This window comes from Mirounga angustirostris, unplaced genomic scaffold (genome assembly GCF_029215605.1).
Source record: "Mirounga angustirostris isolate CCGP_5_RB_7025 unplaced genomic scaffold, mMirAng1.0.hap1 SCAF_8, whole genome shotgun sequence".
NCBI classification, from domain to species: Eukaryota; Metazoa; Chordata; class Mammalia; order Carnivora; family Phocidae; genus Mirounga; species Mirounga angustirostris.
The window spans coordinates 68,702,924-68,726,912 of record NW_026991716.1 but is presented as its reverse complement, the minus strand read 5'-3'; the positions used below and the strand labels follow the sequence as shown (position 1 = coordinate 68,726,912).

Sequence of the window (23,989 nt, the reverse complement as noted above, 5' to 3'; positions counted from 1 at the left end):
TCAAAAAGCACTCATTAAGTATCTAAATGTAGAAATATACTTCATAGTTGATCTGATGATTGGACCAACTTTTCTTTGGATTACCTGCTTAAGTGTCTATTCACTAAACTACAGAACACATTTAAAAGTAATGTAGAAAGAGAATAGACATTCTTACTTTAGCAGCTTTCAAAATGGAGTTAGGAGAATTCAGACCAACGAGCTGGCCCAGAACATATTTCATTTCTTCAGTGGTGCCCTTAGCCATCTGGTTACCTACCAAAAAATATAATCAATAAAATGCCGTACCAATAAAAAATATAAAATCACATACAAATACATTCTGTTTAACAGCACAATAACTGGCTTCTTGTAATTTATCACTAATCATAGCCATTTACCTAGAGTAAGTAAATATGAATGCCAGCAAGTTAAAAAGTAATTTCATTTACTTTAGGATTTTAGCATAAAAGGAACTTCCTTACAGAAGGAAGCAGGCTGGAAAAGAGAAGCCGATTCATATTGTTTTCTGTTACAGCTATACATCTGTTTGGATTAGTAGTTACTAATAAACTGATTTTCAAAGAAGTACCTGGATGAGTTTGAATTTGAACATATGGATGTGCCAGAAGCTCAGGAATGGATATCCTCTGCTTAGGGTCCCTTATTAAACAACACTATACAAATAAGAATTTAAAAAAAATCAAGTTTTCTTATGTAATATTGATATAAAGTGTCTTTCAAGATTGTATCATACTACAGAAGTTGCTTTCCAGATAGCCTACTCAGAAGTAACAAGATTACTTCACAAGTCATTTTTGCAAAATCCCCAAGTATTCATAAGTTTTCAAACACCTTCAAAGTGAACTTAACATGACTTAAAAAGCTAATTCATTCAGCAATTCCTTCCAATAGACCAGATATATCTACTGAAGCCAGTTACATAATTCCAGTGAGTTCAACTATTTCTTCTAAGCAAACAATTTAAGTACATGAAATATTGTTCTTCTATATCCATATACTATTAATGTTACCTTTAACACATCTTGAAGATCTTTCTCTGGAATATCAGGAAATTCGATTTCATGATTAGGGTCAATTATGGCATGTAATTTAGAAATCTGATTAATTATATGCTGAAATGGTGTCTTCCCATAAGTCATATAGTACAAAATGCAGCCTAAGGACCAAACATCACTTTTGGGGCTTATCTAATTAGAAAAAAAAAAAAGAATAGTAAGTTACCATAATCTTAACATAAAAGTAAATGTAAGAATATTTTATACACACACACTTACACATATAATCCCTAACATTTAAAATCATAACTAAAGCTCAATGAATGGGCAGATACTAGATTAGGTTTACATGAAAATATTTTTCTAGTTTTTGTTATATTTCGTTATTTTATCAAGAGATGAGCTTTAAGTCTCTCAACAAACTTATAATTAAAATATTTCAACTGAAACGTATATTATGTTCTTGCAGTTTCTGAAAATATAAAAACTAAAAAACTGCAAGTTTTAAATTTACTTGTTTTCTCCAAAATTATTGGATTACAATAAATTTTTTTTTAAAGTTTTTTTATTTATTTGACAGAGAGAGACACAGTGAGAGAGGGAACACAAGCAGGGGGAGTGGGAGAGGGAGAAGCAGGCTTCCCGCGGAGCAGGGAGCCCGATGCGGGGCTCGATCCCAGGACCCTGGGATCATGACCTGAGCCGAAGGCAGACGCTTAACGACTGAGCCACCCAGGTGCCCCTACAATAAATATTTTTTAAGATTTTATTTATTGGGGAGAGAGAGAACACGTAGGTGAGAGCAGGGGGAGGAGAAGAGGCAGAGAGAGAGAGGAGAGAAAGAGATAGAGTATCCCAAGCAGACTCTGTGCTAAGCACGGAGCCTGATGCGGGGCTTGATCTCACCACTGAGATCATGACCCGAGCCAAAATCAAGAGTCCGACGCTTAACCAACTGAGCCACCCAGGCGCCCCTCAATTACTTTTTAATAGGTACTGTTTGTAAACCTAATTTATAGAAAAAGAAAGTAGGCAAGTCAAGTCACAAAGACAGTTGTTAACGAAGAGGCAGATCTATTGCTTGAATGCAGGTCCCTGTACAACAATGTGTGCTTGCATGCACTTTGTGACACTGCTCCAGAGCAAGAAGGGTTAGTTCGGAAGCCAGAGGCATCCTGGCAGGCAAAAGGACCCCAACAAGAACACCAATGAGGCTAACACAAAGCTCACTGAGGTGGTGAAATAAGGTAAGTGGGAAAGTAGCCTGTGGCAGGCTGGGAAAAAATTACAGACTAGAATTATACTTGGAAATGCAGAATTCGCAAATGAATAAATGGTAAGAGATAAAACGTAAGAATCAAAGAAGAAACAAAAGACTTCAAAGGTTATCAGTTCAATACCATTTAAGGGCTCCAAATCAGAGATAATTTAGTCTTAATTTCTACCTTTAATTTTAAAACTTAAAAGTATCCTGGGAACATTTCTTAGTGGAGCACACTGTTGAGACACCACCATATTAAAAGCACAATATTAAAAGAACAGTCTCAAATCAATAAATAACAGTAAAATTGAATCCCATGATAATTTGCTTAAGAAAGCAAGGTCTCTATAATGACCTAAAAAGTTTTAGACCTTGAGCAACTTTGAGTTGGCTGTTAAGTTTAATCAGAGAATAGCCCATTCCCTATTGATGCCCAATAAATGGGATGTAAATAACCTTCACAGTACCTTTGACTTGGATTTCCCATTCTCTCTTGAGGAAGACATATCTTTGATTGCTTCTGGTGGCATATAATTAACTGTACCAACCTGTATGCCAAATCACAGAAAACACAAATCAATGAAAATACCTTATTTTGCCTTAGCTTTTTTAAAACACAAATGTCAGACTCTTGGAAACTTGAATAATTACATATTGCAGTAATTTTTTAAAAAACTCAAGTAACTGACAACAATATTAGGACATAAATTTCTTCACAACTCCAGCAAATTAGATTCATAATCAGTAAATTATTCCATTCAGAATGCTGAGCTTTTTCTATGATGATGGAGAACAACTACCATAAAACTGTCGAGACTAAAGTTATACTAAAAGCCATAAGCTTTGAAGGAATTGATATCAATCACTCATTTCTGTGCTGGAATAGACCTAGAATGCTTAAAAAAAAAAAATCAACCAACCAACCAATCAAAACTCTAGCTATGTCTCCAAGTATTCCCTGGGCCTATGTCCAGAGTGAGATGGGGCAGGTATGTAAATCATGCAAGAGCTTCCACAGTCGGATTATGCCAACTTTATGAGGCATTTATTTTATTTTAAAACAAATGGTTCTGTTTTCAAACACAGAATACCTGTACTTTAGGACCTTGCCATAGAGGGTATCTTCAAACTGATTTACAACTAAATATTCAGCCGTATTTTTTTTTTTTTTTTTTTTTACCATTTATTTATTTGAGAGAGAGAGAGCATCTGCACGTGAGGGTATGAGCAGGGACAGGGGCAGGGAGCAGAGGGAGATGGAGAGCAGCAGACTCCCCGCCGAGCAGGGAGCCTGACCCGGGGCTCCATCCCATGACCCTGAGATCACAACCTGAGCTAAAATCAAGAGTCGGACACTTAACCAACTAAGCCACCCAGAAGCCCCAATGTTCAGCCATATTTATGATACAAAGAGAAGTCACTGTCAAATAGAATTGTTTCAAGGGCATGCCGTCCATCTGTTCCTCCTAAAAATGATCTAGCTTTACTTCTAGGATGGCAGATCCCCATCAAAAATCTGCATACGTGGAACACATCATCTTGGCTCCAAGCAGGATTACTTTTAGTTATTCTTTGGTGTCATCACCTTAGTTTTTATGGGGACAAATTTATTAAGTTTGTGATTACATACCCTATTAGAAAAATGCAGTTGAGTACAGTATTCATTATGGTGTTTCCAATATGAAGGCCCACTTGAGAAATTTTTTTCAGTGGCGCCTGACTGGCTCAGTCAGTTAAGCAGCCTGCTCTTGATTTTGGCTCAGGTCATGATCTCAGGGTTCTGGGATCAAGCCCCACCTTGGGCTTCCCACTCAGTGGGGAATTTACTTGAGGATTCTCTCCCTCTGCCCCTCCCCTCACTTGTGCTTGCTCGCTCTCTCTCTAAAATAAGTAAATAAATCTTTTTTAAAAAGTTATTTAAAAAAAAGAATTTTTTCAAATGCAAGTGATAGGAAAAGCTTTACTTCTCCAGAAGAATGAAATAATCTTACCTCATGGACAATGAAAAACATGTAATTTCTATTTCCTCTTTGGTTGTTACCAGGTATTTCTGAGACAAAGTTTCAGGTGAACTCAAGATCATGACCAAGATGATCTCCAAGACAGGTATTACTGCTTCCCTACCTCAGCTATAGGAAAATCATCCAAAATTGCGCAATTTATTTCTACCTAATCTTGACTTTTTATACTAAAGTGTATTAAATATGGTTCTGATTCTTATAGTATTTATTCTTATACAAAGGTTTCAAATCCTTTGAAGAATGAAGTAGGAAAAAATAAAATCCCCGTTAGCAAAGTACAGGTGAAAAGGAACTGAACTGTAGTGTGTGGAAGCCAACCATTCATTACGTCTTACCTGAGAGTCTTTAACAATACTTGTTGTATCTGGTTGCATTTGGTTTGCAATCCCAAAGTCAATTAGCTTTAGCATTCCATCAACTATCAGAAAGTTAGCAGGTTTCAGATCACTGTGAACGATGCCTTCAAAATAAAAATCCATTGTAATATTAGACAATGTAAAATATTCTAAGTACAAAAAAATTTCACAACCTACTGGCTGAGTTGATTCCTTTAGTCAATCAAATTAAATGCTCATTTTTAATATTTTCTAAAAAGATACAGCACCTGCTATGTGCCAGACACTTTCTAAGTTTGCTGCTTAGATTGAATCACTTAATTCTCATACCAGCACTGGGTTAAGTACTGTACTATTATTATCCCCACTTTTAAGAGAGGAAACTAAGGCAAAGAGTTTAAGTAATTTGTTCAAGATCATATAGCCTAAGTGACAGGGCTATGACTTGACCCTGGCAATCTGGCTTGAGAGTTAATGATCTTAAAACCACTGATTCACCACCCACTACATAACATCATAAATTATACTGCCAAGTGGTTAAGACCCTAATGCCCCTGACACCTCTATCCCTACAACCCTGATCTTAATCTCTGGTGAATTATCTTTTAACTTATAGGAGACATGAGGGGAAAAAAATTACAATTATTTAGGTTAACAGTTGTTTTTAAAAAAAGGATACAGCAAAGGCAGAGAAGCCCTAAAAAGAACCAAGTCCAAGTAAAGTAAAAAAACAACTTAGGGCTAACAATTGAAAAAGAATAAAACCAACTCCCAGACAGGGCACACAATACAAAATGACCAGGAGAATGAGAAATAAACATCTCAGATTTTTGAGATGCCTGAACCGCAAAGTCTCAGATCTGCTATAACTGAACTATTTGGAGACCCAGGATAATGGACTATGTTAATACTAATAAAGATATGGGTACATTTTGCATTATGGATGCATGCACTATACCCTTTGGTAAACAGTGCTTTAGGGAAATGGTTTTTTTGTCCTTTCATCTTTAAATGAGCTTCCAAATATTTATCTAAAGGTGCCAATAACAAATACCTAAAAATTAATGGTGTATTTCTCTAAGATGACATTATTAATGATTATTATAACTCTGCATATAAAGAGATTTTAAAATACCATGTTGGTGAATTGTGTAAACTGCCTCCAACATATTTTTCCAGTAACTTTTGCGTTCCCATGGATTGATGGATTTTTTCTTTTTAAGCCAACTATTTAGGTCTATATTTCCACACTCCATTACCATGTAAATGTATTGGTCCGTGATTTCACTGCCATTAAAAACAAATAAAAAAAACAAAGCAATACATGGTTAGGTTATACTATTAAGATTTATTAAGTCTAAAGAATTATAGCAAAAATAGTTTTCCTTTCAAATTAAAAAAAATTCTTACTAATCATAAAGTCGGATGATCTTATCACTGTGTTGTTGTAGTTTATTCAAGTAAGCGATTTCATTCCGGTAACTCTCAATTGTTTGATTATCTGCTTCTTCTAAGTTCACGTATTTTATGGCATGTATCTGTTTCTTTTCATTCAATACCTGGAATACCTATATAGTAGAACAAAGGATAAAGTTTAGAATGCACTACTTTTACATTATCATAATACTTCTAAATTTATTAGAATTTTAGGTTAAAGAATACTGATATGAATAATTAAATATGTCTCGACTTATTTTGAGTACTGAAGGGAAAAAATATGTTAGGAAAGTTAAAAGACCATTCTCAGCTACCTATGACAATGGGCATTCAATAATGCAAAGGGGTAAACGTAAAAAGTTTTTATATTAACATGTAAAAAAGATAATTTAAATTTCATATGTATTCATAACACTCTGTTGGATGCCTTAACCTGGAAAATAACCTAAAGAAGAAAACAGTCAAAAATGTTAAGAACATCGGGGCGCCTGGGTGGCTCAGTCGGTTAAGCGGCTGCCTTCGGCTCAGGTCATGATCCCAGGGTCCTGGGATCGAGCCCCCCATCGGGCTCCATGCTCGGCAGGAAGCCTTCTTCTCCCTCTCCCACTCCCCCTACTTGTGTTCCCTTTCTCTCTGTCAAATAAATAAATAAAATCTTAAAAAAAAAATGTTAAGAACATCTCTAAGTGCTGTCATAGTCAATTCATTTCACAGATGGTGTTTTTTTCCGTTGTGCCTGGAACTGACATTTTATTCATGTGGTAGAGAGTATTTTTTAAAAATGTAATAATTGTAAGCTATCTGTATATTCAGTTGTGAAAAGTGGATTAGGTCTAATTTTCAAAGTCAAGTTGACAGGAACAAAATGTTCCTATAAGCCCACTGTCAGGATCTCTGAGGTCCAGGTCAAACTGCTCTGACTATAATGACAGTCAACTTCTAAGCAATTTTGATGGGGCAGATAATACATCTTGAAAAATAGAAAACACTGTTAAGGTGCCCAACTTTCAGCAAACATGCAACAGGGATGAGGCTTCTGAAATGCATGAATACAAATACAAATGCCAGGGTAAGCAAGAAAAATTACATTCATTTATCCCTTTGGACACGCTGAAGTAAAATATCATTTACTCAAAAGCCATTTAACCTTGACTACCCAACAGGTCGGGGCAAAGAATGAGAAAAGAACAGAAGTGTATATGAGATTCATGCATTGCAAATGCACTAATAAGCTTAGTTACTTTAAAATTTTAAATACAAAACTCTAACAAAGTATTACTGGTTTTACTTGCACACATAGCAAATTAGACAGGGATAGGCATTAAAACAGTGATAGGGCAAGAGACAACAGAAAATAGCAAGGGAAGAGATAAAAGGAATTTTAAAACATATAAAGCCACTTTGTATAAGGTAAACAGCCTTACAAACCTCAGAGAATTGAGAGTATCTACTACTCTAATACAATTAAAATGTTGTTAGTAGTACCTACCATGCAGGGTTGGAAGGATGACCGAGATGATGTGTTTGGAGTGCAGCAAAGTTAGCTACTATCTTTAAGGACAATTAGGACAGAATAAAGTGGACATTTTATTTTTTTTTAAAGATTTTATTTATTTATTTGACAGAGAGAGACACAGTGAGAGAGGGAACACAAGCAGGGGGAGTGGGAGAGGGAGAAGCAGGCTTCCCGCTGAGCAAGGAGCCCAACTCGGGGCTCGATCCCAGGACCCTGGGATCATGACTTGAGCCGAAGGCAGACGCTTAACGACTAAGCCACCCAGGCGCCCCTGAAGTGGACATTTTAGAACCTATTAAAGTTGTCAGGTATATCAGAAAAAAGGATTTGCAAGATATTAAAACTATACAATAAGATCTCAAAGTTTTGGAGGAAATGAAAACTTTTAAATCAACTTTTTGCATGTATGTGCTTTCACTCCCGTATTGCCCCTGCTCTGCCAAAACTCTTGCAGTAACTGATGATTAGGTAGCCCTTATTTCTATTTCATAGATAGTATCAATTATAATGTTCAGTTTCATGGAAAGTTAATGAAAGAACTAGAAAGGCCAGTGTCATGACCATTCCTAATTGCCCCCATGACCTTTCTAAATGCTCTTAATACAGTATAAATTGGTCACTGTCTAAACTCTAGAATAGACAGAACATAAACAGTTTCATAAAGCATGTTACCCTCTTTCTCTGAGGTGTGTTGATTTTGTCAACTCCACCATAATAATAATATAATGTAATCATACTAAAAAAAAAATGTGGGCCAGTCATGGCTTTATCACCTGGCTCTTGACTTAAGCTAGCACCATCATTATGCTCCAAGGAAAAAATGTTTAAAACATCAGCAAGATTATTTTACATCCTCTGAAAACATACCACTAAATATTGCACCTTGACACTATTCAAATATAAAGAATAAATAATAAATATTAACCAAAGAATTTCTATTAAAGCAACTAAATTAGGTAATTCCAATATATCGATAAAAATCAATTGTATTGTCCCTTTGTTCTTATGCCTGAAATTTGAGGCAACGGAAAGAAGAAAATGTACACAAAAAAGAAACTAATATCATTGAACAATTGCTACAAATTATAATGTACATACCTTATTTATAATAAGTTAACAAGACAGTCTTAAATCTAGTTATTGTTAGCTGGCTTAGAGAATACAGTAAAACTTAAACCTAACAGGTTTTGCTTCATAGATCATCCTTAACAATTTATAACAGCAAAACAGCTGAGTAGGAACACTCATCCAACAAATTACTTCACTCTGTTATGTTCTAGGCACTATTCCAGATTACGGAGCAAATATTGTTGAGCAAATCAGACAAACATCCCTACCTTGATGGAACTCACATTCAAGTGCAGGAAGACAAACAACAAACCAAATAAGTAAATTACAGAGCACACTAGAAGATGAGCTACAGAGAAAAATAAAGAAGGAAATGGAGCTCACCAGCAAGTAGAAGGTGGGAGTTCTGGTATTAAAGAGTGTGGTCAAGGAAGGCCTGATTGAGAAGATGTTTGAGCAAAGACGTGAGGATATCTGGAGGAAAACTGACTCTTATAAGAAAATACACCAGGAGAGCAAGGATTGAATCAATGAGACTAGTTAGAAGGCTATTATAATCAACCAGGTGAAAAGATGGCCGTTGCTTTGACCAAAGTGATAACAGTGGAGGTGGTGAGAAATAGTCAGATGCTGGATATACTCTTGAGGTAGAACCAACAAGATTTGCTGATTGGCTGGATGTATGTGAGAAAGAAAGTGAAGTCAATGATTCCAGAGTTTTTGGCCTAGCTAGTGGAAGAACGAAGTTACCATTTACTGAACTGGGAAAGACTCTGGAGCCAGAGTTATGTTTGGGATATATTAAGTTTTAAATACCTAGTAGACAGCCAAGAAGAGAAACAGAGCAGTCAGACTGAGTATAAAGTCTGGAATTCAAGGGAGAGGTCTGAGCTACAAATATGTTTGGGAATTATCAGCATATACATGGTATTTACAACCACAAGAATGGACAACACCAAAAGAGTGAAGTGAGTTTAGAAAGAGAAGAGATCAAGGACTGAGACCTGGAGCACTGTGCCATTAAGATAAGGGACATGAAGAAGACTGGAAAGGAATGGCCAGTTGGAGAACAGGAAAACTGAGAGAGGCCAAATGGGGGCAAAAAAAAGTTTCAACAAGGGAAGAACAATCAACTGTCCCAAATGCTGAGTAACCCACAATTAAAGCTAAAATTAGATTTGGCAAAAATATGGAGATCACTGGTGATCCTGATAACAACTGTTTTGGTGAATGATGAAGATAAAAATATGACTTAAATGGATTTAAGAAAACAGTGAGGAGAACTGAAGATGGTTAAGTGTAGACAACTCTTTTGAGATGCCTTCCACCCAGAAAAGTAGAACTGTATAAATTTAGAACTCAGATAAATTTAGGAAATGATCCATTCCAATTCCAGAAATTCACATTACTAAACTCTGTTTTTGAAAAGAAAAACTCAAAAAACTAAAAGTATTAGTCAAATATCTTGCTGAATCATCCCAAAATATTACTTACACAAGATTGCTTGTGATAATACACAGCTTCATTTGCCATCCTGAAGTCAATACTAATGTCATTTAGAGAAGAAATTTGGAAGCACAGGACATCAGAGGGAAGAACAGAGAATTGAAATTAAGAGATAGGCCTAAAGAGATATGTCATTTGTTGGAGAGAGGGAATGGGAGCAGGGGATGAGAAGGACTTTTTGGCTCAAAAGCAATACAGGCCCCCCAGGTGCTAAGAAAAAAGAGCCCCAAAAGGTAAAAAGACAAAGGTAAAAAGACAAATATTTTTCTCTCTTAAATATTTAAGATACTTACCTTACTTGAGCCTCCACTTCCTATCTGCTTCAATATAGAATAGATTCTTCCTTTAACTGAAATGCATTCATTTGTTGAAGAGGATGCTGAAATCTAAATAATTAAAAAATATAAAGATTCAAAGGTGCAAAGAATATGCATGAGAAATTAGCTTGTATTTAGTACAGTGAAATGCTTCCAATTTTGAAATTATCTTAAATTTTAAGTAATTAGATGTCAGACAATATTTTAAAGAGGAATTTTACTCTATTTTAGTCAAAGAAATAAATTTAATATATAAACTTCCAAGGTATCCCCCTCTAACTTGCCTTTACTTCTTAAATTTATTTATTAATTTAAAAAGATTTATTTATTTGACAGAGAGCGTGTGCGTGTAGAAGCAGGGGGAGCTGCAGAGGGAGAGGGAGAAGCAGGCTCCCCACTGAGCGGGGAGACCAACGCGGGGCTTGATCCCAGGACTCTAGGATCATGACCTGAACTGAAACCAAGAGTTGGACGCTCAATTGACTGTGCCACCCAAGTGCCCCTAATTCTTTTTTTTTTTAATTGTTTTGAATTTAAGTATAGTTGACATACAATGTTACATTAGTTCACCTGTACTTTTTAGAAACATAAAATAAATAGAAGATTGGGGCACCTGGGTTGCTCAGTCGGTTAAGTGTCTGCCTTCAGCTCAGGTCATGATCCCAGGGTTCTGGGATCGAGCCTCACATCGGGCTCCCTGCTCCATGGAGAGCCTGCTTCTCCCTCTCCCACTCCCCCTGCTTGTGTTCCCTCTCTCTCTGTGTCTCTCCCTGTCAAATAAATAAATAAAATCTTTAAAAAAAAAAAATCAATCAATAAATAGGAGATTTAAGAACTCTTCCAATATACAAACTCACGAGCTATTACTTTTCACCTTATTTATTCTTTTTTCTTATATAAACCTCTTTACACTTACATATATAGACAATTATATCTATATTCTTTCTCCTCATTTAGCATTACATTATAAAGAAAGCAGTGTGCTAAGGTGCTTAGAGCTCCAGAGTCAATCAGACAAATGCAAATTTCAGCAATGCCCCTTTTCTGCTGGGTGCTCTTCAACATGTTAATCTGAACTTCAGCATCCACCTCAGCAAACTTCTAACTGATGTCCTACTGCAATGTGCCCCTTCTTCCCTCCCCTTATGCTAGAGCTCTCTGTGGACCTATAAATGCTTTGCATGGATGGAGTGCAGTGAAAAGAGTCATTCCAAGCTGACAAAGAAGCTGAAGACACAAAGAGCATCTTATTAGCTGATTAAGTTGAAACAAGGTCTGAATAAACCTCAATTTAACCAAGTCCTGCTTTAGATTCCAAATGGTAGAACTCTCTTGTAATCTCCTTTTACATAATATAAAAAGATGCTAATTTCTTTAACTTCTAGGGTTGAAAAACACGGTTGAGTCATGAAGTATGTTTTCTTTTCCTTTTTTTCTTTCTTTTTTTTTTTTAAGATTTTATTTATTTACTTGTCAGAGAGAGTGCACAAGCAGGGGGAGCTGCCGGCAGAGGGAGAAGCAGGCTCCCCACTGAGCAAGGAGACCGATGTGGGACTCAATCCTAGGACCCTGGGATGATGACCTGAGTCGAAGGCAGAGGCTTAAGGACTGAGCCACCCAGGCGCCCCCTGCTGACAGTTTTTAGAGTAAAGTAATTCTGACTTACTTGATTCAATACCAGTGTGAAGCTCAGTTTCCTACACAGGTCATTCCACATCTCCCTTGGTCCATCCTCCTCACTGTGGCCAGAGTAATTTTTTCAAAATGCAAATAAGATCACTTCACTTCCCTGCTACCGGCTGTTGCACAGCTTCTCATCCCTCTCAGGTTAAAATTTAAAGGGCCCAGCAGAGGGATACCTGGGTGGCTCAGTTGGTTAAGCATCAGACTCTTGATCTCAGGGGTTTGAGTTTGAGCCCCAGGTTGGACTCCACACTGGGCGAGGAGCCTACTCATTTACATACACACACACATACATACATACATACATACATACATACATACATACATACATACATAAATAAATAAATAAAAAGGGTCCAGCAGAACCCTAAGGATCACCTAGCCCCTGCCTGAGCTCTAGCCACACTCTAGCCCCTTTTCAGTTTCCTGACACTGGCCTTTTCTAGAAAGCTCCTGGCTACTTCACTTGGTCATGACTTGACTTATAGATATCAACTCAAACAGGGTCTGACATGAGTAATAGCTCAATAAATGTGTTTTGAATCAATGTATGTAGGCAAACCTGATCATCTTTCTCTCCTTTGTAATTTATTATTCTGCTTCAATCCTCAGAAGACTATTCTTCTTGGGGTGCCTGGGTGACTCAGTCGGTTAAATGTCTGCCTTCGGCTCAAGTCATGATCCCAGGGTCCTGGGATCAAGTTCCACATCAGGCTCCCTGTTCTGCGGGGAGCCTGCTTCTCCCTCTGCCTCTGCCTCTTTCTGTCTCTCATGAATAAATAAATAAAATCTTAAAAACAAACAAACTATTCCTCTTTCCATAGAATATTGTCAGCTTTCTTGTCCTTTTTTTATTTTTTAAAAGCGATACTTATTTTAGAAAGAAAGAGAGCGAGCAAGGGGAGGTGAGGGAGAAAGATGGAGAGAAACAGACTCCCTGCTGACCGTGGAGCCCAACATGGGCCTTGATCTCAGGAACCTGAGATCATGACCTGAGCAGAAACCAAGAGTTGGACGTTTAACCAACTGAGCCACCCAAGTGCCCCTTTTTTGTTCTTTTTTAATTGTAAAATACACATAACAAAAAATTTGCATTTTAACCATTTTTAAGTACACAACTCAGTGGCATTAAGATAAAGTACATTCACACTGTTGTGCAAACATTACCATCATCCATCATCTCATATTGAAACTCTACACCCATTAAACAGTAAGTAACTCCCCATTCCTGCCTCTCTCTAGACACTGATAACCACTGTTCTTTCTGTCAGCTAAATTTTTTCTCTTAATTTGAAATAGCTAATTACCTGTATGGTTTTTTTGGTTGTTGTTCTTTTTGGCTGTTTATTTAAATAACAATTGCTACTAACTTTTATAACTTACTAAGTAGCAGACCCTTTTGTAAAAGTTACATATATATATATATATATTAGTTAATTCAATCTTCACAATTATCCTATAGGGTAGGTAGCTTTGTTATTCCCATTTTTTTTTTTTAAAGATTTTATTTATTTATTTGACAGAGACACAGCGAGAGAGGGAACACAAGCAGGGGGAGTGGGAGAGGGAGAAGCAGGCTTCCCGCAGAGCAGGGAGCCCGATGCGGGGCTCGATCCCAGGACCCTGGGATCATGACCTGAGCCGAAGGCAGACGCTTAACGACTGAGGACCCAGACGCCTGTTATTCCCATTTTATAGGTGATGAAATGGCCACGGAAAATTTAAGTAACTTACAAAAGGTCAACAGCTGGTAAGTAGTGAGGCCAAGATTCATGGCCAGAAAATCTCCCTTCAGAGTTCATGCTTTCTATCACTATTAAGCTGCCTCTCAGATAGTTATTAGAAACTAATTTTAGTACTGATATCAGGAGAGTGTTTTTTTCTCTAGATGGCAGTACAATTGCTTCACCAGCAAAAATTTTTCTCTTATTTTTTATTATGTTAATCACCATACATTACATCATTAGTTTTTGATGTAGTGTTCCATGATTCATTGTGTATAACACCCAGTGCTCCATACAGTACATGCCCTCTTTAATACCCATCACCAGGCTAACCCATCCCCCCACCCCCCTCCCCTCTAGAACCCTCAGTTTGTTTCTCAGAATCCATAGTCTCTCATGGTTTGTCTCCTCCTCCGATTTCCCCCCCTTCATTTTTCCCTTCCTACTATCTTCTTCTTCTTTTTTTTTTAACAGATAATGTATTATTTGTTTCAGAGGTACAGGTCTGTGATTCATCAATCTTACACAATTTACAGTACTCACCATAGCACATACCCTCCCCAGTGTCTCTCACCCAGCCACCCCATCCCTCCCACTCCTCACCACTCCAACAACCCTCAGTTTGTTTCCTGAGATTAAGAATTCCTCATATCAGTGAGATCATATGATACATGTCTTTCTCTGATTGACTTATTTCACTCAGCATAATACCCTCTAGTTCCATCCACATTGTTGCAAATGGCAAGATTTCGTTCCTTTTGATGGCTGCATAATATTCCATTGTATATATTTTAGTAGCATCTCATATTAATCAGCCAATGAAATGAGGCTGCTCAGTAATAGCAGACTTAAATAGTAAAATCGAATAAAAAGTAACCTAAATTACAAGAGAAATTTTGTCTAGCTATTCAAACTGGATCTTTTGGCCTAGTTAGTGAGAAAAACTTCATTCACTTCTTTAATAACTAACCTCTCAAAGTCACAAAGTACCCTTAGGAAGATATTAGAAAAGAGTTTTGCCTCATAGAACTAAAAATGGACAAGTTCTTAAGGCCATTCCTAACAACTAGCTGCTGTGAAAATAAAATCTTAGGATTTGATCATACCTAAATCATATACCATCATAAATAAAGCTTATCAAACCTGTAAAGTTTGAAGTGGAGTAACAGGTATTTGCTGCCGTTGCTGCTGGAAATAGGCAAGTTGGCTATAAGGTGTTGACAACTGACAAGCAGGTGGGAAGTCATTCTTTACAACAGGAGTTCTAAAACTAGGAAAGATATGGTTTTAGTTTAAAACATTAAAATTGTAAAAACAAGATTCTGATTCAGTTTTTGTGTGATTTTAAAAGATGCATATAAACTTAAATGTATTACATCAAACAGAATCCAAGTCAGTTTTCATAATATAGTTAAATTATTCTAGATACACCATCACCAGAAATTTCATTTGGGGGCAGTTCTTTCTGAAAGTAATTTTTTACTCCTAGACAAGAAATTCTTACTAGTAAAATTAATAAGATGGCATTAAAATATGGAGTTGGGGTTATTTTATGAGAATTTAGCCAAGGCAAACATTAGCCTACGGCTGGTCATAGAGCTTATGAGCGCTTTTTAATAAGTATGTTCTACAATAGCCTGCTAGAAATATCTGAAAGCCAATTAATTACATCAGAGGAGTTTGGCTTTTGAGCTTAAAGCTGTGCTTTGCTTGTTTTATTCACTATCACATCTTCAACACCTAGAATGGTGCTTGGCACAAAGGAATTCTACAAATATTTGTAGACAATAAATAACACAACTTCACAAAAATAACTACATCACGATTCTAGTTAGCAACCATTCTTTAAAATATTCCAACATATAATAAAATGAGGTAATATATAGCAAAACTGTATTAAATTGGTTAAGAGACCAGGTTATAAAACCTCTTTTATAAGGCCAGTTCTAATTAAGATCAAAGAGTACATTATGAAAATGAAAAGCAAAAGGCATCATGGACTTAAGTTATTCTCTAAGACATTAAAAATATAGCCACTAGTTGAATGATATGATGTGCCACATTCCTTTATTTCCTTTCTTTGAAATATCATTAATTTGCTTTTGCAATACCCTTATTTCCTGTCAATCAGCACTGACCATCCAATTTCTTCACCCATCCCTCATTCCCATCCACTCAAGTCTTTTACTTTTGAATACTCCCAGAACAATGTGACCTATACAACCAACCTCTTTCAGAAACTATTACATTCCAATTAACACCTCCTTTGCTATAAAATGTACCTACTTTATCCAGTCTAAGAATGCTAAACTTTAAAATATCTCTCTCAGTTACAGAAAGATATTCATGTGACAATGTATAATTATCAAGAAGTTTTAAGTATTTGGAGTATTTATAGGTTATAGGTACAGATTATAATATAACAGAGACTTTCAAAACAATCCTTAAAAATGTATTGTAGTCACCCTCCCCTCCTCTTTTACTGCTGAAAAAACTGATGCTCAGAAAAATAACAGAAGTTTGGAAACTCTTTAAAGTAACAAAGCAGGATTTAACTATAGATCTATTTGTCCCTGAAGCCCATATTATTTCTATTTTGCCAAACTAAACACCAAAAGTAATTACCAGCTCATGTAATCATCCAAGGCACTGCTACTGGGTGTTTTACAAATAGATTTTGGATCAATCCTCTTAGGTGCTGATATTGGTGGTGACTGCTTTGAAACTGAAAAGGCAGGCTGCTCAAGAGTGGTTTGTTTCTGCTAAACCAAAATAAAAAAACATCACAACTTAGTTTTTAGTCACCTGTTCAATCGTTTTACAAACATTATAACCTCTAAAAGAAAAAATAAAAATACGAAATACACAAGGATACTAAAAATAAGTAAAACATGTATTCCAGACTTCCAATAACTTTTTAGTATAGCTCTCTTACTCTAAATTCCAAATCTATTATATTTTCCTCAAAGGGATTACAAGTGGAGGGAAGGCACACAGTATAGTTTAACAAAACAGGATCTAATATCCTCTGCCAACAGGGCTACCGTAACCATTATTGAACTTTTATCATCTAAATAAGTACTCTGTACTTCTGAAAACTAGTCTTTCTTTAATCAATAAAACCTCAGTATATGGGAATGGGTAGCCGAGGTGAAATTAAGGAAATGGTCATGAGAGAGGAAGGAGTTATTAATTTGAAGCAGATGGAAGTGATCCAGAGGCTAATATCTTCCAGGAATGATGGGGAGTCACTAAGATGTTCAGAGATGATAGTAATGAGCAAGGAACAGGATGGTATATCCAGAAAGCGGAAGCCTCACAAGGCCAGGGCTCTGCAAGAGAAGAAATTGTCTGGACATAACTACAGGGACTTTCCTAGCTATAAGGTGAGATGTGAGACAAAAACACTATACTTGAGAGGGCTGCTGGAGAAGCAGGGACCTCAGGAAACTATTTAGTTTCTTTTGCTTCTTTTCCTAAGCGTGCTCTTCAGTGGTTTTTAGTATGTTCACAAAAGTACACGATCATTAGCATTATTTAATTATAGAACATTTTCATCATCCTAAGAAATTCCATATCCACTAGTGGTCACCCTCCATTCCCCGCTCTTCCCAGTCCCTGGCAACTACTAATCTACTTTCTGCCTCTACGGATTTGCTTATTCTGGACATTTCTTATAAATGGGATCACTCAATACATGGTCTTTTGTGATTGTGTTTCTTTTACTTAGCATGTTTTTAAAGTTTATCCATGTTGTAGCATTTATTATTACTTCATTATTTTTCATTGTTGAATAATAAAATGAAATAATGAATTTAGAGTACCACATTTTGTTTATTCACTCACCAGTCAATGGATATTTGGGGTTATTTCCACACTGGGCAAATATGAATAATGTTGCTATGAATATTCATGTACAAGTTTTTGTGTAGATATAGATTTACAGTTTTCTTGAGTATACACTTAGAAGTAGAATTGCTAGATCATATGGCAACGCTATGTTTAGCCTTTTGAGAAACTGCCATGCCATTTTCCAAGTTTTTACACCATTTTACATTCTCACCAATAGTGTTTGATCTTAGTGGGTATGAGGTGGTATCTCATTGTGGTTTTGATTAAATTTCCCTAATGACAAATAAATGGCTCAAGTCCTTTTACCATGCTATTGACTTTCAAGCTTCAAAAAGAAAGAATAGGTGTTGTTTCATATGATCCATGATTTAAACTGTCATGATTTTTTCCATCTAACATTATCTACTTCATTACTTAGATCTTTAATAAAATAAGATAAAGTCTCTTCAATAAATGGTATTGGGGAAACTGGACAGCAACAAGCAAAAGAATGAAACAACCACTTTCTTGCACCATATACAAAAATTAATTCAAAATGGATTGAACAGAGGAGGAGCAAGATGGCAGAGGAGTAGGAGACCTAAATTTTGTCTGGTCCCAGGAATTTAGCTAGATAGGTATCAAACCATTCTGAACACCTACGAACTCAACAGGAGATCAAAGAAAAGAATAGCAGCAACTCTCTGAACAGAAAAGTGACCACTTTCTGGAAGGTAGGACGTGCAGAGAAGTGAATCCGAGGCAATATTCGGGAAGATAAGACTGTGGGAGAGGGAGCCTCCATCAGCCGCTTCTGGCAAGTGATAGAGCAGCGCAGCACAAAATCAAAACTTTGAGAAGTCGGCTCCACTGAGGGACGTCGCTCCAGTGGCTAAGCAGGGGGTGGAACTGTTGCTAGGACAGTGTGGTCTCAAGACCCTCGGGGTCACAGAAAGACCGGGGTACCTGAGTGCGGCAGAGCTCCCAGGTATCCAAGTGGGGAAGCCGGCTGCAGAGACGGAGCCGAGGAGCGAGCTCTCAGCTTGGGGTTGCCATAAACCCTGATGCCCGGCACAGTCGGGCCACTGCTCTTCCAGCAGGGACCCAATAAGTGTCAGATCTGGGGAGACTCCCTTTCCTCCCCTGGGAGGAGCAGCGCAGGAATGCACCACAGGGATCTGCTGGGTTTGGAGACTCCACATGGGGTCACGTGCCAGAGATAGAAACACTCGGTCAGAGGCCAGGTGAGCACGGAGTGCGGCCGGAGACTGGGAGATAGGAGTGATTGACTGCTTTTCTCTGGGGGCACACTGAGGAGTGGGGCCCTGAGTTCTCAGCTCCTCCGGGCGGAGATTGGGAGGCCTCCATTTGCACTCTCGTCCTCCAAAGCTGTACAGAAAGCTTTCAGGGAACATAAGCTCCCGAGAGCAAACCCGAGCAGATTACTTAGCCCAGACAGGCAAGGGCAGGGGCAATTCCACCTCCGGCAAAGACATTTAGGAACCACGGCAACAGGCCCCTCCCCCAGAATATCAGCAAGAACAGCCGGCCAAGACCAAGTTTACCGATCAATGAAAACGGCAGAACTCCAGCACTAGGGGAATACTGCACATAGAATTCATGCCTTTTTTCCCATGATTCTTTAGTCTTTCAAAGTTAATTTTTTTAACTTTCTATTTTTTTTAAATTTTTCTTTTTCCTTTTTTCAACCAACATCTTATCTATCCCTTTTTAAAAAATCTCTTCTAGTTTTCATTTTTAGAGTCATATTCTATCCTTTCATTGTAGTTAACCTTATTTTTGATATATATATATATATATATATATATATATAAAAGTTGTTCTTTCTTTAAATTTTTGGGATAGTTTCTTCTAACAGACCAAAATATACCTTAATCTCTAGTGTATGGCTTTATTCTAGTCTCCTGCCTGATCATATTCTCTCCCCCTTTAAAAAAAAATTTTTTTTCTTTCTTTTCTCAACAAACTTCTTATCAATTCCTTTTATAAAATCTTTTAAAATTTTCATCTTTACAGTCATATTCCATTGCTTCATCATATTTACCCTTATTTTTATAGATATATGCGTTTTTCTTTCTTTAAAATTTTGGGAGGCAGTTTCTTCTAACAGACCAAAATATGCCCAAAATCTAGTGTGTGGCACTGATCTATACACCAGCCTGATCATATTTGATCATATTCTTTTTTTTTTCTTTTTCTTTTTTCTTTCTTTCCCTTTCTTTTCCCCTGGTTTCAGGTCTCTTCTGATTTGTTTAGTGTATATTTTTCTGGGGTCGTTGTTACCCTGTTAGCATTTTGTTCTCTCATTCATCTATTCTCCTCTGGACAAAATGACAAAACCAAAAAAATCACCTCAAAAAAAAGAACAAGAGGCGGTACTGACTGCCAGGGACCTAATCAATTCGGACATTAGTAAAATGTGGGAACTAGAGTGAAGAATGACGAATTTAAATATACTAGCTGGGCTTGAAAAAAGCATGGAAGATATTAGAGAAACCCTTAAAAGAACTAAAATCTAAGCAAGTCGAAATCAAAAAGGCTATTAATGAGGTGCAATCCAAAATGGAGGCTCTAACTGCTAGGATAAATGAGGCAAAAGAGAGAATTAGTGATATAGAAGACCAAATGATGGAAAATAAAGAAGCTGAGAAAAAGAGAGATAAACAACTACTGGGTCACGAGGGCAGAATTCGAGAGATAAGCAATACCATAAGACGAAACAACATGAGAATAATTGGCATCCCAGAAGACGAAGAAAGAGAGAGAGGGGCAGAAGGTATATTGGAGCAAATTATAGCAGAGTACTTCCCTAATTTGGGGAAGGAAACAGGCATCAAAATCCAGGAGGCACAGACCACCCCCCTCAAAATCAATAAAAATAGGTCAACACCCTGACATCTAATAGTAAAACTTATGAGTCTCAGAGACAAAGAGAAAATCCTGAAAGCAGCTCGGGAGAAGAGATATGTAACCTACAATGGTAGAAACATTAGATTGGCAACAGGCAACAGATCTATCCACAGAGACCTGGCAGGCCAGAAAAGACTGGCATGATATCTTCAGAGCACTAAATGAGAAAAATATGCAGCCAAGAATACTATATCCAGGTAGGCTGTCATTGAAAATAGGAGAGATAAAAAGCTTCCAGGACAAACAAAAACTAAAGGAATTTGCAAACATGAAACCAGCCCTACAAGAAATATTGAAAGGGGTCCTCTAAGCAAAGAGAGAGCCAAAAGTAACATAGACCAGAAAGGAACACAGACAATATACAGTAACAGTCACTTTACAGGCAATACAATGGCACTAAATTCCTATCTTTCAATAGTTACCCTGAATGTAAATGGGCTAAATGCCCCAATCAAAAGACACAGGCTATCAGATTGGATTAAAAAACAAGACCCATCGATATGCTGTCTGTAAGAGACTCATTTTAGACCCAAAGACACCCCCAGATTGAAAGTGAGGGGGTGGAAAACCATTTACCATGCTAATGGACACCAGAAGAAAGCTGCGGTGGCAATCCTTATATCAGAAATTTGATTTTAAACCAAAGACTGTAAAATAAGAGATGAGGGAGGACACTATATTCTACTTAGAGGGTCTATTCAACAAGAAAATCTAACAATTATAAATATCTATGCCCCTAACATGGGAGCTGCCAATTATATAAGTCAATTAATAATAAAATCAAAGAAACACATCAACAACAATATAATAAGAGTGGGGAACTTTAACACCCCCCTCACTGAAATGGACAGATCATCTAAGCAAAAGATCAACAAGGAAATAAAGACTTTAAATGACACACTGGACCAAATGGACTTCACAGACATATTCAGAACATTCCATCCCAAAGCAACGGAATACACATTCTTCTCTAGTGCCCATGGAACATTCTCCAGAATAGATCACATCCTAGGTCACAAATCAGGTCTCAACTGGTACCAAAAGACTGGGATCATTCCCTGCCTATTTTCAGACCACAATGCTTTGAAACCAGAACTCAATCACAAGAGGAAAGTCGGAAAGAACTCAAGTACATAGAGGCTAAAGAGCATCCTACTAAAGAATGAATGGGTCAACCAGGAAATTAAAGAAGAATTAAAAAAATTCATGGAAACCAATGAAAATGAAAACACAACTGTTCAAAATCTTTGGGATGCAGCAAAGGCAGTCCTAAGAGGAAAGTACATAGCAATACAAGCCTTTCTCAAGAAACAAGAAAGGTCTCAAATACACAACCTAACCCTACACCTAAAGGAGCTGGAGAAAGAACAGCAAATAAAGCCTAAACCCAGCAGGAGAAGAGAAATCATAAAGATCAGAGCCGAAATCAATGAAATAGAAACTAAAAGAACAGTAGAACAGATCAACGAAACTAGGAGCTGGTTCTTTGAAAGAATTAACAAGATTGATAAACCCCTGGCCAGACTTATCAAAAAGAAAACAGAAATGACCCAAATAAATAAAATCATGAATGAAAGAGGAGAGATCACAACCAACACCAAAGAAATACAAAGAATTATAAGAATATCATTCTCAATGGGGAGAAACTGAGAGCTTTCCCCCTAAGGTCAGGAACACGGCAGCGACGTCCTCTATCACCACTGCTATTCAACATAGTATTAGAAGTCCTAGCCACAGCAATCAGACAACAAAAAGAAATAAAAGGCATCCAAATTGGCAAAGAAGAAGTCAAACTCTTACTCTTTGCAGATGATATGATACTTTATGTGGAAAACCCAAAAGACTCCACCCCAAAACTGCTAGAACTCATACAGGAATTCAGTAAAGTGGCAGGATATAAAATCAATGCACAGAAATCAGTGGCATTCCTATACACCAACAAGACAGAAGAAAGAGAAATTAAGGAGTTGATCCCATTTACAATTGCACCCAAAACCATAAGATACCTAGGCATAAATCTAACCAAAGAGGCAAAGGATCTGTACTTAGAAAACTATAAAATACTCTTGAAAGAAATTGAGGAAGACACAAAGAAATGGAAAAACATTCCATGCTCATGGATTGGAAGAACAAATATTGTGAAGATGTCAATACTACCTAGAGCAATCTACACATTCAATGCAATCCCTATCAAAATACCATCAACTTCAAAGAAATGCAACAAATAATCCTAAAATTTGTATGGAACCAGAAAAGGCCCCAAATAGCCAGAGGAATGTTGAAAAAGAAAAGCAAAGCTGGTGGCATCACAATTCCGGACTTCCAGCTCTATTACAAAGCTGTCATCATCAAGACAGTATGGTACTGGCACAAAAACTGACACATAGATCAATGGAACAGAATAGAGAGCCCAGTAATGGACCCTCAACTCTATGGTCAACTAATCTTCAACAAAGCAGGAAAGAATGTCCAATGGAAAAAAGACAGTCTCTTCAACAAATGGTGTTGGGGAAAATTGGACAGCTACATGCAGAAGAATGAAACTGGACCATTTCCTTACAGCATACACAAAAATAGACTCAAAGTGGATGAAAGACCTAACTGTGAGACAGGAGTCCATCAAAATCCTAGAGGAGAACACAAGCAGCAACCTCTTCGACCTCAGCCACAGCAACTTCTTCCCAGAAATATCGCCAAAGGCAAGGGAAGCAAGGGCAAAAATGAACTATTGGGACTTCATCAAGATAAAAAGCTTTTGCAAAGCAAAGGAAACAGTCAACAAAACCAAAAGACAACTGACAGAATGGGAGAAAATATTTGCAAATGACATATCAGATAAAGGGCTAGTAACCAAAATCTATAAAGAACTTATCAAACTCAACAGCCAAAGAACAAATAATCCAATCAAGAAATGAGCAGAAGACACGAACAGACATTTTTCCCAAGAAGACATCCAAATGGCCAACAGACACATGAAAAAGTGCTCCACATCGCTCAGCATCAGGGAAATCCAAATCAAAACGTCAATGAGATACCACCTCACACCAGTCAGAATGGCTAAAATTAACAAGTCAGGAAATGATAGATGTTGGTGGGGATGCGGAGAAAGGGGAACCCTCCTACACTGTTGGTGGGAATGCAAGCTGGTGCAGCCACTCTGGAAAACAGTATGGAGATTCCTCAAAAAGTTGAAAATAGAGCTACCCTAAGACCCAGCAATTGCACTACTGAGTATTTACCCCAAAGATACAAATGTAGTGATCCAAAGGGGCACCTGTACCCCAATGTTTATAGCAGCAATGTCTACAATAGCTAAACTATGGAAAGAGCCCAGATGTCCATCAACAAATGAATGGATAAA

The 23,989-nt window shown here is 37.2% G+C and overlaps 1 protein-coding gene across 5 annotated transcripts in view; it reads right to left on the bottom strand.

The window, feature by feature from the left end:
* TTK (TTK protein kinase) overlaps positions 1–23,989 on the bottom strand; it is an 80,106-nt gene that overhangs the window by 2,858 nt on the left and 53,259 nt on the right. For 4 of the 5 annotated variants that reach the window (XM_045867146.3, XM_064597795.1, XM_045867147.3 and 1 more), the window contains exons 12-21: positions 16,492–16,628; positions 15,010–15,136; positions 10,436–10,528; positions 6,026–6,183; positions 5,751–5,902; positions 4,616–4,740; positions 2,727–2,807; positions 1,014–1,190; positions 572–656; positions 158–255 (exon numbers count right to left, since the gene is read on the bottom strand). In XM_045867146.3, the coding sequence (XP_045723102.1) occupies positions 158–255; positions 572–656; positions 1,014–1,190; positions 2,727–2,807; positions 4,616–4,740; positions 5,751–5,902; positions 6,026–6,183; positions 10,436–10,528; positions 15,010–15,136; positions 16,492–16,628 (1,233 nt within the window). The remainder of the gene's footprint in view (positions 1–157; positions 256–571; positions 657–1,013; positions 1,191–2,726; positions 2,808–4,615; positions 4,741–5,750; positions 5,903–6,025; positions 6,184–10,435; positions 10,529–15,009; positions 15,137–16,491; positions 16,629–23,989) is intronic. The other variant, XM_064597796.1, reaches the window with a different exon arrangement.